This window comes from Pelecanus crispus, chromosome 2 (assembly GCF_030463565.1).
Source record: "Pelecanus crispus isolate bPelCri1 chromosome 2, bPelCri1.pri, whole genome shotgun sequence".
NCBI classification, from domain to species: domain Eukaryota; kingdom Metazoa; phylum Chordata; class Aves; order Pelecaniformes; family Pelecanidae; genus Pelecanus; species Pelecanus crispus.
Window position 1 is genome coordinate 57,089,640 of NC_134644.1, and position 13,362 is coordinate 57,103,001.

The following is a 13,362-nucleotide window of genomic DNA, read 5'->3' on the forward strand; positions in this document are numbered from 1 at the left end:
ACACGAAAAAATTACAAGCTTCTCTGTAACACTGCCTCTGGAGATCCACAGCTCCACTCAAATAGAACCTGAAAGTGGGCATGAAAAAGAAACTTACCTAGTATACCATGAAAGGAGCATACAAGTTTCTTTTTTTTTAAAAAAATGAAAATGTTTTGGAATTTTGAAAAATAAAAGAAAAATCTTATCATTGCAGAATATAAAGGAAGAAAGTTTGCTTGTAAGTTTTATTATAATTCTTTGATCAGACTAATGCTGTCATTTACAACTGTAATTCACTCTAAAATTGTTTTTATTCTAAAAATATTCCGAGTTTAAAATCAAAGCTTTCACATGCAATACTTGCAACTTCGATATTACAGCACTAAAAATACGAAAACATGATCTATTAAAGACACACTAAAACATAATAGCCCAGGGGGAGGACAGAGAACATACAAGACAACTCTGAAACATCGTAATTTTGCTTACCTTTCAGTGCCAAAGGGTTAGCAATTATTCATATACTGCAAGAACGTTTTAAATATGATACTTTTCAAAACCCAAACATTTTCAGTGTATTAAATGTTGTCCAACTTTAGTTCATTGTAATGCCATTGACACCTGTACACAAAACATCTGCCCGATCAAATGAGAACACTGCAAAAAATGCCCCCCAAAAGACATAATACACCCATATAATCAGGGCATATATTTTCAGAGATAGTATGTAATATCTGCATCTTTTTAAAGCACAGTAATACTGCTGCTGAACTGAATTTTATGAAAATCTAATCCAACAAACAAATTCCAAAGACAACTTGCTTTTAATCATTTTGTTAACATTTATGAGAAATAGTTGGAGAAAGAAGCTTTCATGCCTTGATCATTTAAATTTACCTTTATTTTAGTAAAATCTTCCATTTGACATAAAACCAGTCTTTACAAAAAAACGAAGAGATTTTCATTCCCTTAGCAGCTTTACTACTTTCTGAATTTCTAATTACAGGATATGCTTCACAAGTAAAATTCTCATAGCAGCTCCCTAAGCCCAAGGATAACTGTAAATTGGAGGTCACTTTAGTATTGTTTCCATTCTTAGTCTTATTTCTCCTTCTGCCTCTCTGATCATTCCAGTGTAACCACTGTATTTAGAGCATAATGTTCTTCCGACATAACTTGGCATGTCTTGTGGGGAATTCTTTGCTTCTCCTGTTTGCCTGGAAAAGCACTCTGAAAAAACAGTCTGCTGGGGGGCAATGTATATCTAATGAAGCAGTACCAGACAAAATGTAGTTCTCCATAGAAATGATGAACACTACAGAAAGCACTGATACATACAGGTGACATATCAGTAGCACCCAACAACACCTGCAAATGTATTTATTTTTTAAACTCATTATCTGAATTGTGAAGACAGCTAGTATTTTTTACTAAATCAACTGATAAAACGGAAAAAGATGACAGGACTTCAGGCTCACAAACCTTTTTCATATCTGGAATAAAAGCAGACATCCTCAAAAATAAAGTTAAGGAAAAAAACAAGTTAAGGAAAAGTATTCTGCCTCTCACTCAATGTGTAAGTTATACTATGTGAGCAGAAAAGCAGTTGGTACTTGTATAATACAGGGGATGAGGAGTGTTACCATTTAATTTTTCCCTTTATTTCCCACTGAAAAGAGAGAGGAAGATTTCTTTGGTTTGTGTAGGCAGCACCAAGGTAAAGACAGACAAAAACCAGTGAATCAGTCACACAGAGGAACATCGCTGTGCCTCACAGCTCCAATATTTCATATTCCACTAAGCTTCTGTTGCTTAAAAAGTCTGAAAACCTTGGCTGAATCAGTCCTTTAACCTCTAGCACATTCTACAACGGAAACACATAATGAAATAAAAAAAAAAAAGGGGGAATTTTATGTTTGCACTGGTCACTGATGACACCAGCTCTCAGCACCAACTCATTCCTTCTGGGCCACAGTGGTAGTTCTCATGGGGCAATATGCCACTTCTATACTCTGCATTAAGAACAGAAATGCAGGTTGTTTTTCCTGAAAAAAAACCCCAAACCTAAACCCCAGCAAACTCACCTTACAGAAACACTTAATAATTTATCCTGGGTGACACTGCTTGCTGACATTTTAGAGCACCAGTTAACAGAAAACCTCTCTCCAGGGACAGAGGGAAGTCATTACATACATATATACATATATATATATAAAAGTATGTATGTAACAGTAGAGAAAATAAGCATTTATTAGAAAACTCAATACTGCATTTCCAAAATACAAAACAAAATCATGAGGCACTCTTCCTTTCCTTTCTATTATCATTGCAGGAAGCAAGCTGCTATGCTGTAATTACTGGTAGCATTCATTATGGAATCTAAGACAAATTTCAGGTATAACAGATCATCTCCTGAAGAAAACATGGTGTAAAAAATTAAAGTGGATTGTCCCACTGCAAAAACCCACATCTTTTTTGTAGCAAAACCCAGCAACTGAATTTTCTGGCTAGGAACTCAACATTGCCTCTGACAAAGTTCACAGAATCACAGAAGTTCACTGCTTTACTCCACCAGCCTATTTTCATGCTCACTAAGTGAGGGCTTTTTCTCTTTGTTTGTTTTTTCTTTTTTAATCAAGTCACTTCAAAAAAGCCATAGTACTCAATACAAAAAAAGATGAGTACAGATTATCTCCTTTGTTTGCTCTATTATGCAAGTCATGGTTACCCATCACCCTGATAGTGATTTTAATGATATTTTATGATTGATAATTTAGACTCAGTTTGGTTTATTGTTCGTTTTCTTGGGTTTTGGGTTGGTTTTTTTTTTTTTGGGGGGGGGGTGGGTGTAAATTTGATAATTATTACTGGTATGGTTTAGAAACATTCACAAGCGCTCAGTTTAAGCCTTTAGGCTCATCCACCTGAAGTTACCTGCGCAGTTAAGTGGATTCCCCCAACTTTTCAAGAAAAAAGAGGCACAAAACCCAAAGTTAGTCTCTCTGAATGTAACTTCTGTTCCACTACCTCACTGAGTTCAGTTCAGGGGTAAGATTTTTAAGATGTGAAGAAGGACTTAAAAGGTTTCTTAATCTGGTGGTTTACCACTACAGCTTAAAGGTCTGTTTTACTAATATTAAACACTTCAGTATTTAACCTAAAAATTAGACTATTCATATCTATAAATGCACATAAAACAGTGAGATTGAGGAATCAAAAAAAAAAAGTTAATCAAGGACACAAAGTTAGATTTTAATTTTTTTTTTTTAAAGTTGAAGTTGAAAAATATAGAAAAACAGTTCTTAACTGACCTCTTTGTCTGGTGTTAAAGTGCCTTCATCATTCTGATCTGCAAATGAAGATGTCCTGCTTCTGTTGCCAGTTGGTGGAGGAGATCTGGAAGGGACCTACACAGAGATCACATATACCAACAAGTAATAACATTAAGTCCAGAACTAATTATTCTGTATCATAATTTACTTCAACAATTACTAACTACAACATCTCAATAAAGCCTGGTCTAGATCTTCCTTTTAAAGAAAACAACCAGTTCCACATACTGTCTGTGACAAGTTCTATCTTACTACAAAGTCTCCAGAGCAGAGTATGCCATGAATCAGCCACAAGAGCATACAACAAAATTAGTTATTTTGATTATTTCTGACTATGGTCCTCTTAGACCAGATTTGAAACTCAACCTTCCTAATACTTTAGCAACATAGTACAGTTGCTTAAGGTTTAAAAGGTTTGCAAACTGACAGGGATTCAAGGATTTACATACAGAATACCACCTGATTCCTTTAAGAAATTAATAACAAAAAAAAAAACCAACACAACAAAAGAAGAAAAAAAATGCCCACTTATAAAATATAAACTAAACAAACAAAAAGGGCAGAAGAATATAACACATTTTATGATGTCAATATGAACTTGTTGTTCCTGTCAGTACCAAATATCTATTCAAAGAAACTTCACAACTTCATGCTGAGTGAGGTTGCAACAAGCCATGCCAACCCAAATGTAGCTTGCCAGCCTCATACCTCAACATTCAAATATAAAATTTCAGTATAAATGTAATGAACATTAAAACATCAACAAGCTTTTATGTACAAAGAAAATAATTAGCAAGATCTCTCATTAGGTATATTCTACAATATAACCAGAATGAACAAAGTATTGGAAAAAAAAAACCAAACCAAAAAAACCCATAACTACCACAAATCCTTTAACACTTCATTGCAGCACCATCACTGAGGTTGCATACGTAAATCCTGCCTTGCAAAACGCCCGTCTGACAAGACAGAGTTGGATATTCTAAAACATGATTGACAGAGTATCAGACCACTGAAAAGATATTACCAAAAAAAGACAGTTTTTCAGAGAATTACACTCACTTTATAGCCTAAATCTATGGGTACATTTTGTAAAATTTGGATCCTAATTAATTAACTCCAGTATCATACAAAACACATTATTCCAAAATCAGTCAAAGTTACAGGTGTCACCAAGTAAACCAAATGTTCCCACCTGAAAATACAACTCAAAAGTCAAATACCTCACCTAGTACCAAATAACCATTCACACGAACGCTCTATGTCCTACTGAAAATTTTGCATCAAAAGTATTCATAAGGTTTGAAAAATAACAACAATCTATTCATGCCAATAGCTTACTCTCCTTCTTTTATTCCTACTCCCTAAGCTAATACCAGTGATTTAAAGGAGATTGCTTCCGACCCTCACCATACAGAAGAAAAGTGGTTTCCAAATGTTCATGGCCACTTTGCTACTGTTTAGACGGAGTATGAATTATCTCTTCACTCTGCCCTTCACTCTGCATTCAGACTTCTTGTCACTTTACAGCCATTTCAGTGGTACTAAGCTCTGCAGCATGAATATTCATTAGTCTTATCCAATAAACAGAACTGGAACTGAAGCTGGCTAGACCAGAGGAGATGAAACAGGATAGCATGGTTCAGCTGAAAGGGCCCTACAACGATCATCTAGTCCAACTGCCTGACCACTCCAGGGCTGACCAAAAGTTCAAACATGGCATTAAGGGCATTGTCCAAATGCCTCTTAAACACTGACAGGCTTGGGGCATCAACCACCTCTCCAGGAAGCCTCTTCCAGGGTTTGACCACCCTCTTGGTAAAGAAATGTTTCCTCATGTCAAGTCCAAACCTCCCCTGATGGACGCAGCTTTGAGCCATTTCCACGCGTCCTGGCACTGGGTACCAGGGAGCAGAGATCAGCACCTCCCTCTCCACGTCCCCTCCTCAGGAAGCCGGGGAGAGCAGTGGGGTCGCCCCTCAGCCTCCTCCTCTCTAAACTAGACAAACCCCGTGTCTTCAGCCGCTCCTCAGAGGACATGCCTTCCAGCCCCTTCACCACCTTTGGTGCCCTCCTCAGGACGCATCCTTTTAAATCCTTTTAAACATCCTTTTAAAATGGTGGGGCCCAGAACTGCACACTAGACTCAAGGTGTGGCCACACCAGCACTGAATACAGCAGGATAATCACCTCTTTTGACCTGCTGGTTATGCTGCGTTTGATGCACCCCAGGATGCCATTTGCCCTCTTGGCTGCCAGGGCACACTGCTGACTCCTGCCAAGCCTCCTGTCAACCAGCACCTCCAGATCCCTTTCCACAGGGCTGCTCTCCAGCCACTCCTCTCCCAATTTATACTTGTGCCTGGCATTTCTGCACCTAGGACAGAGTATCCAGTACTTGTTGTTGCTCAATTTCATACCACTGATGACTGCCCAATGCTCCAATCCATCCAGATCCCTCTGCAAGGCCTCTTGTCCCTTGAGAGTCAACAGCACCTTCCAGTTCAGTATCAGCAGCAAACTTACTAAAGGTGCATTCAGCTCCTCCATCCAGATCGTTAATAAATATATTGAACAGAACTGCCTCTAGAATTGAGCCCTGAGCAGGACTGCTGGTGACTGGTCACCAGCCAGATTTGAGCCCTGCTGTTCAGCCAGTTCTTCACCCAGCACACTGCCTACCTGCTCATCCCACAGTTGGACAGCTTGTCCAGAAGGATGCTGTGAGGGACAGTATCAAAAACCTTACTAAATTCCAGAAAAACTACATCCACCACCTTCCCTTCATCCACTAGGTATGTGACATTATCGTAGAAGGATATTAAATTAGTTATCAGGACTTTACCTTTGTGAACCCATGTTGACTGTGCCTGATGATTGCATTGTTCTTTAAATGCCTTTTATTAGCACCCAGTATGATGTTCTCCATAATTTTTCCAGGTCCTGAGGTTAGATTAACAGGTCTGTAGTTCCCTGGGTCTTCCCTCATGCCCTTCTTGTAAACTAGAATAACAGTGGCTTAGCTTCCAGTCAGTGGGGATCTCCCCAGACTCCCAAGATGTTTGAGAGGGGTCCTGCTGCAACATCTGCTAGCTCCTTCAGTACTCCGAGATGAATCCCACTAGGCCCCACGGACTTGTGAACATGCAAATGATAAAACTAGTCCCTTACAATTTCAGTGTCCATAGATGGAAAGTCACTGTTCCTGTAGCCATGGTCCTCCAACTCAGGGGACTGGGCAGCCCAAGGTCTATCAGTATTATTAAAGACTAAGGCAAAAAAAACGCATTGAATGTCTCCGCTTCTTCTTCATCCCTATTTGTCAGGAGACCATCTTCAAGAAGTATTGGTCCATGAGACACCTGGAATTGCGATTAAGATTTTTTTTCCTCCCTGTCAGCAGTTAGAAACTGATGTGTTCTTCAGCCTGTGAGGGGCAGAGCACAGGTATTCTCCATCTGACAGATGACATCAGTCTGCTAACTGTTCATATGAAAGAGAGAGGCCTACAAAGGCCTCCTCAGAAAAACTGTTACACTTGAGAAATTTTACCTCTGGATTTAATCCTCTGGATTTAATTTAGGTCAGTAAATTTAGTCTCAGACACTACAAACCAGAGTACAAATGACAAGTTTTAGGTATGAAAGCAGAAGATATGGTGTAGGGTATGGTGTGTGAAGTCTCCCTGCAACAGTGTATAGGAAAGAAAAGAGCAAAAAAGAATGCAAACAAAAGTCTCATAAAACTAAGAAATGTTAAGTGTATGGAAAATTTGGTTTGAAAATGTCTTGACAGAAAGTAGCTGACAATCTGTATGATGACAGAACACCCAATAAGTGGAATGCATTTTAAGGATCTGAATTACTAAAAGCAAGGTAACAAAAGTATATTTCATGCTCTCTGCAAGACTTCAGTACATTTTGCAAGCCTCAAAACCTTCTCTCGCCTTCCTCATTTACAGAATCTGTTTTCAAATGAGATACAAGGAGTAAGCAGACTAGCCTATTTTACTTTTAAGACCAAATTTAACTCCAATTTCCCTCTAGTGTTACTTGAGAGCAATTGAAGAATAAGCAATACTGCAAGACACTATCTTACATGAAAATAAAAATCTGTTCTCATTTTCTGCTTCTGCCTTTCCATTCATGTCAAAACCCTTGAGTTACATGATCTACTCTGTCCACAGTATAGCAGACTAGGTGAAAGTAAGATTTTGTATTAGGTTTCATGAAATTTGTCAATGTTAATTTTAACAGCCAAATAAAACCTGCAATACATTACAATGTTGGGTGCACATGTGCACCCAGGCCCAGATTAACTCAAAAGGCTGATTTTCAGCAAGTACCGACCCTTTAACACATGCACCAAGTATCCTGAACTAAGTGGGTTACAATATTGTCTGCAAGGTATCATAACTTAGCTGCTGCTTATTGAACATAATAAGCTCTGCAGCTCAATCTCTTTACACTGTGCTGGAAGTTCACCACATATGCCAATTCAGGACACCGCTCTAAACTGCCACAGACAAAAACGTACTTTACTTCACTAACTAGAGAAGACCTAGAGTTAATAACTATGAAAGGGTTTAAAATAAAACTCAACAAGCTACATAAAGCCTTACAGTAGACCCATTTCCAAAAATACTGCCCCTATTTGACAAATGAGTGATTTAAAAAAATACTACATAGCTGAACGTCAACAGTTTTGAAACCATGGTCTAATACTGAGACTATGCAGTGTCAGATCTCCCAATGGTTCAAATTACATTCAGATCAAGCCCAGGCAACTGACCACCTCTTTGCAAAATTAACCAAATTGTCTGCCTATAGCTTAACATTCACATGATACAGAGTTTATACCAGTTTTATTCTCTTAGATTCCAAGATGCAAAACCTACTTAACACAGCAAAAAGGCAAAGAGACATAGGCAGACATTATCTTTCTCAGCACAGAGTTTGCCAATGCAAAGTTAACTTGTCAAAGTCTTTCTACCAGAATTTGAACTGATAGAGTTTATTCTGCTTCAACACATGCATGAAATCATCACAACATTTTTTTTTGGCCACTGTCACTTTCAGAGATACTCTGCACCCATGTCATATCTGATGTGCATTATTATCAAACAGTAGTTTCTAGAATCCAACACTAATCATAATTTTGTTAAAGTACACATAAGAGGAAAATGGTCAGTTAAATTATGACCAAAAAAAGAAGCCTCGCTCTCCACTTTACACTACTCAATTTTTCCACAGTTTAAAAAAAAGCAAGAATAAGGTTAAGGTAAGCAGACTGGGATGCTAGACTAAAATGATGGAAACAGAAGAGACTTACAGGAATTAAAAGAACAGACATTATACTGAGAGAAAAAGACACCTAGCGATCTCAATGCTGGATTGTTATCCAGTGCACACGAAAGCGTCATTCCTTTAAAAACGACAAAGGAGAAACCCACTTCTGTTGGAATTCTGTGCCCGATTGTTGTCATTCTGTTGGATGTTCAAGCAAGAGATGTTTTTTACCACTCCTCCGAAAGACAGCCTCTGTGGAGCAGCCACGGAGAGGCACAGCCTCAGGAGCCTCTGGAGAGGCTTCCAGGACGGGAGGCGGCTCGGTAACAACAAAGTTGGCTGTCGAAGTTACAGCGAAGCCGCCCCACGCTGACAGAGAGCCGGCCCACCCCGGAGCCCTCGGCCGGCCGCCACACGCAGGACGCCGGGGCCTGCGCTGCACGACCCTGCCGGCGGCCGGACCGGTCCGACCGGCTGTCAGCGGGGACGCCGAGGCCTTCCCGGGCGAAGGGCGGCCCTGCCCCGCCAGGCACACCGCCGCCCCTCCGGCTGAAAGGCCACCGGCGCCCGGCCGGACGCCACCAGCCGCCCAGGGCTGCGTCCCGGCCCGCCACGGCGGCCCGAGGGACACCTTCCCCCCCCGCGGCCGCCCAACGCCCGCGGTACCTGCGGCGGGAGGGGGGCGGCGCGTCCCCCCGCCCCGCGCGGCGGCGCCTGCTCCTCGCTGATCTTCTGCTTCAGCTTCTTGAACATGGTGGCGGGGGGGGGGGGGGGGGTCGGGGGCCGGCGGCGAGGGGAGCGGGGTACGAGTCCCCGGCCGGTTAGGCAGCGCCTCCCGCGCAACGGGCGAGGGGCGCCGGGAGGGAGGGTGGCGGTGGCACCGAGCTCCGCCCGCCCCGGCCCCGCGGAGCCGCCGCCGCCGCCGCCGCCGCCGCCGCCTCTCCTTCCTGGGTCCCCCCCACCGCGGAGCAAGTGAACGCCGCGGCCACTGCGCCTGCGCAGCCGACGTGGAGCCGAGCGCTCGGCACGCTACGGGGCGCGGCGAGGCGCAAACTTCACAAGGGAACTCCAAGCGCCATCCCCCCTCCCCGCCCCGCCCCGGGGGCGGGCGGCGTGCAGCTCCGCCGCCTTCCCTCCTTCCTTCTCTCGCTCCTTCCCTCCCTCCTTCCCTTCGCCTCCCTCCCGGCGGCCGCGGGGCGGGAGGCGGCGCCGTGCTGGGAATAGCGCGGGCGGAGGGGAGGCGCTTCCCGCCCGCCGCCGTCACCGCTTTTCCGTCAGGAGGGAGGGAAAAGGGCGCGGTAACGACAAGGGCAACAGCCGCCGCCTCGCCGCGTCCTTCCGCCGCTCTGCGAGGCGTCGGGGCCGCCGTGGCCCTCTCATCCCCTGCCTTACAGCCCGCCAGCAGCGGGGCGCTCCGTCCCGGGGGGGGCCGGGCCGCCCGGGCGGCAGCAGGCGGTCCGCCCGGCACCCCCCGGCTCCCGAGCCCCACAGAGGCGCTAAGGGAGAAGGTGCGCCCCAGCCCTCGCCTCCCGCTGCACCCTTGGGGGCAACGAGGGCGTTTCGGCGGGCGAGGAGCGGGCGCGGCGAGCTCCCCCGGGCAGCGGGAGGGGGTTGGGCCCCGGCCGCTTGCATTTTGCTGTTGTTTGCTTCCATAGCGAGCGCTCTCTGGGTGGCTGGCGAGGTGATTACAAATAAATCCTTCCCCTCTTACGGGGGTATGGCAAATCGGTGCAAAGGCATTTGCTAGCAATGGGGCTTTATACGCCCTGGAGGTGACAGAGTCCCTCGGTGCCGGTTCGTGTCTCATGCACGAGCTTTCACAAGCCGAAGAATCGGGCACCTTGTTACCGCACGGTAATTACAAGGTGCTCGATTCTTGGGCTTGTGAAAGCATTCTGACTGAAAAAATGCTCAAAAGTTGCTTTTTGCAACTGTCTGAAAACCTACCTGCTGTTAAGAAAGTCACGCTCTTCTTCAGTCCACGCTGAAACCTTTGGAGTACTCTTCCATTTGTAAACCTGGGGTATATTGTTTACAAATAGATTACCATGAGAGTGGAAAGGCGGTGTTTGCCACCGTTCTCTCTTTAAAACTTCAGTGTTCTTGGCCGCTTTAGGTTAAAACCTATGGCTTTAGAGCCCTTGGATGAGATTTGTGTGTGTGTGTGTGTTCAGTCCTGTCCGTGTAGGTGCAGAGAGCTATCGGCAGTAGCTGGCATTCATTCTTCAACAATGGGACTATTTTGAAACTTGCTGTGTTGACAGTGATGTTGTATGAAGGCTAGAAGTACATTATGCTGTTTGCAAGAAATGCTGAACCATGAAGTCTGCTGTGTGGCACCATACGATGAAGACTGTATGCCGTAATCACAAACATCCAGAAATGTTTTTGCTGAAATGCAGTCCTGTCATCTTTAAGTAATTTGAGGGGGAAAAAGTGGATAGGAAATACATAGTTTGCTGTACACGGACCAAAAAACCCAAACATCTGCAGCAAACATAAACTGCTGTTAGTTTTTCCTAATTTCTTGCTACATGTTAAAAAAAAAGTAATTTTCAGCAGTCTATTTAGCTGTAGATAAACTGAGAAACTGGCAGCGATCTTTTTCTGTGTGTTCCCATTAAGGCTACTATGCATACATCGGATGGCAGCAGTGACTTGTACACACTACTAATTTCTAGTGAGAACAACTGTTGATTTGTAACACCTTCAAAAACAGCTAGTCTGAACCTATAAGCCACAGCAGTCAGATAAGTATTTTGAAGATTTTTATGTTCTCTTTTCTATAGGTGGACTTGAAACAGAGGTATAGGGAAAAAGTCTCCAGGTCTAAAGGGGCAAAAACTCCTGAGTAGCAGGCCATGAGGAAATGAGATAAAATGGGCAATTAAATTTACTGCAGCCATAAAAAGCAAAAATTCTCTACCTCAGTCAGGTAGCCTCTGTTCCCTCTAAATATGACATGCAGCAGCACAGCTGTACAATTTACAGGTTAGCAAGTGAGAGGGGCATTTCCTGATGGAGGCTGTGGGAAACCCTAACAACTTTCAGTCTCCCAATAAATCTGCAATTCTCTCACACCTTTGTGCTCTATTACAAATGCTAGCTCACGTTCTCTTCTTCCCTTCAGCATCTACTGATTATGCTCTAATTTTAAACCTAAGTCACTAAATGTGGTATGCGAGTTTGATGGACAGATGCATAATTGAAAGGATGCTAGCTCCTACAGCTATCAAATAGAAAAGCAGAGCTTTGTTCATTCTTTCATAAGACGTATCCAACACAAAAGAGAGATCTGTATTTATTACTTGGAAAATTTAAAGCTTGAGATAGTATGTTCTGACTGCTTCTCATAGTGCAGATGTTTCTGTAGCATTAAAAGCTATATGGAAGAGAACAAGTACGAGACTAGAAACTATGATAAAAGATAAGGGTTTTTTCCTACGTTAAAGTCTTAGTTGCTACAGAAAATGGTAAGGTGATTAACTAATTGGAACTCTGTTAATGAGCTGCAATAATACTAACCCAACGTGGTAATCATATGGCAGTTGGATATTTTCCAGGGAATTTTTTTACTACAGCAAGGTCTGTTGCATAAATTCTAATGTATATAATCACCTCCTGTTCTCCACAGGAGGTGCCTAACCTGAGTTTTGGGAAGAGGTGAAGTAATAGAAGGCGGCCAACAGCATCCTGGCTTGTATCAGGAATAGTGTGGCCAGCAGGAGCAGGGAGGTGATTGTCCCCCTGTACTCGGCACTGGTGAGACCGCACCTGGAATACTGTGTCCAGTTTTGGGCCCCTCAATACAGGAAAGACATTGAGGTGCTGGAGCGTGTCCAGAGAAGGGCAAGGAAGCTGGTGAAGGGTCTGGAGCACAGGACTTATGAGGAGCGGCTGAGGGAACTGGGGTTGTTCAGTCTGGAGAAGAGGAGGCTGAGGGGAGACCTTATCGCTCTCTACAACTACCTGAAAGGAGGTTGTAGCGAGGTGGGTGTTGGTCTCTTCTCCCAAGTAGTTAGCGATAGGACGAGAGGAAATGGGCTCAAGCTGCGCCAGGGGAGGTTTAGGTTGGATATTAGGAAAAATTCTTCACGGAAAGGGTGGTCAAGCATTGGAACGGGCTGCCCAGAGAGGTGGTGGAGTCCCCATCCCTGGAAGTGTTCAAAAAACAGGTAGATGTGGCACTTTGGGACATGGTTTAGTCTAGTCTACCCTTGATTGGTTTAGTGTGGACTTGGTAGTGTAGGTAATGGTTGGACTGGATGATCTTAAAGGTCTTTTCCAACCTAAACGATTCTATGATTCTATGAATATTTGTATGTATCATTTAATCATATACAAATTGGTGGCATTTGAAAAAATCAAGGACAATGTGAATTTCTGTGCTTTTAAACCGGTACGAGACAGCGATATTTTGTGATACGCAGCTATGTGTCTAGTGTTGCTTAGATAATACAAAGTGGTATCCCACATTAAGTGGTAGTATACAAATACTGAAGATCATATATGGTAACTCCGCAAAATACTATCATAAGCCTTCTGAAAGGGCTTTAAATGTTTTAGCACCTGGGCAAGTGTGATTAAAATGTATTGCAATATACACAGCATTTACTCTACACCCCACAGAAGTCCTGGGGGAAATGTCTGGAACCATATTCTCACACACGGTGTCAAAATCCCTTACTTAACTGAATAGTACCTTTTTTTCTAGAGCGTCAATCTGATCTTAGTACATTTCTTTGTGAAGGTAAAAGGAG

The 13,362-nt window shown here is 43.2% G+C and overlaps 1 protein-coding gene across 1 annotated transcript in view; it reads right to left on the minus strand.

Moving 5' to 3' along the window:
- Positions 1–9,355, minus strand: part of GOLGA4 (golgin A4) — a 73,459-nt gene extending 64,104 nt beyond the window's left edge. Inside the window, exons 1-2 of the mRNA XM_075704667.1 lie at positions 9,269–9,355; positions 3,294–3,389 (exon numbers count right to left, since the gene is read on the minus strand). Of these exons, the coding sequence (XP_075560782.1) occupies positions 3,294–3,389; positions 9,269–9,355 (183 nt within the window). The remainder of the gene's footprint in view (positions 1–3,293; positions 3,390–9,268) is intronic.
- Positions 9,356–13,362: the final 4,007 nt, after the last annotated feature.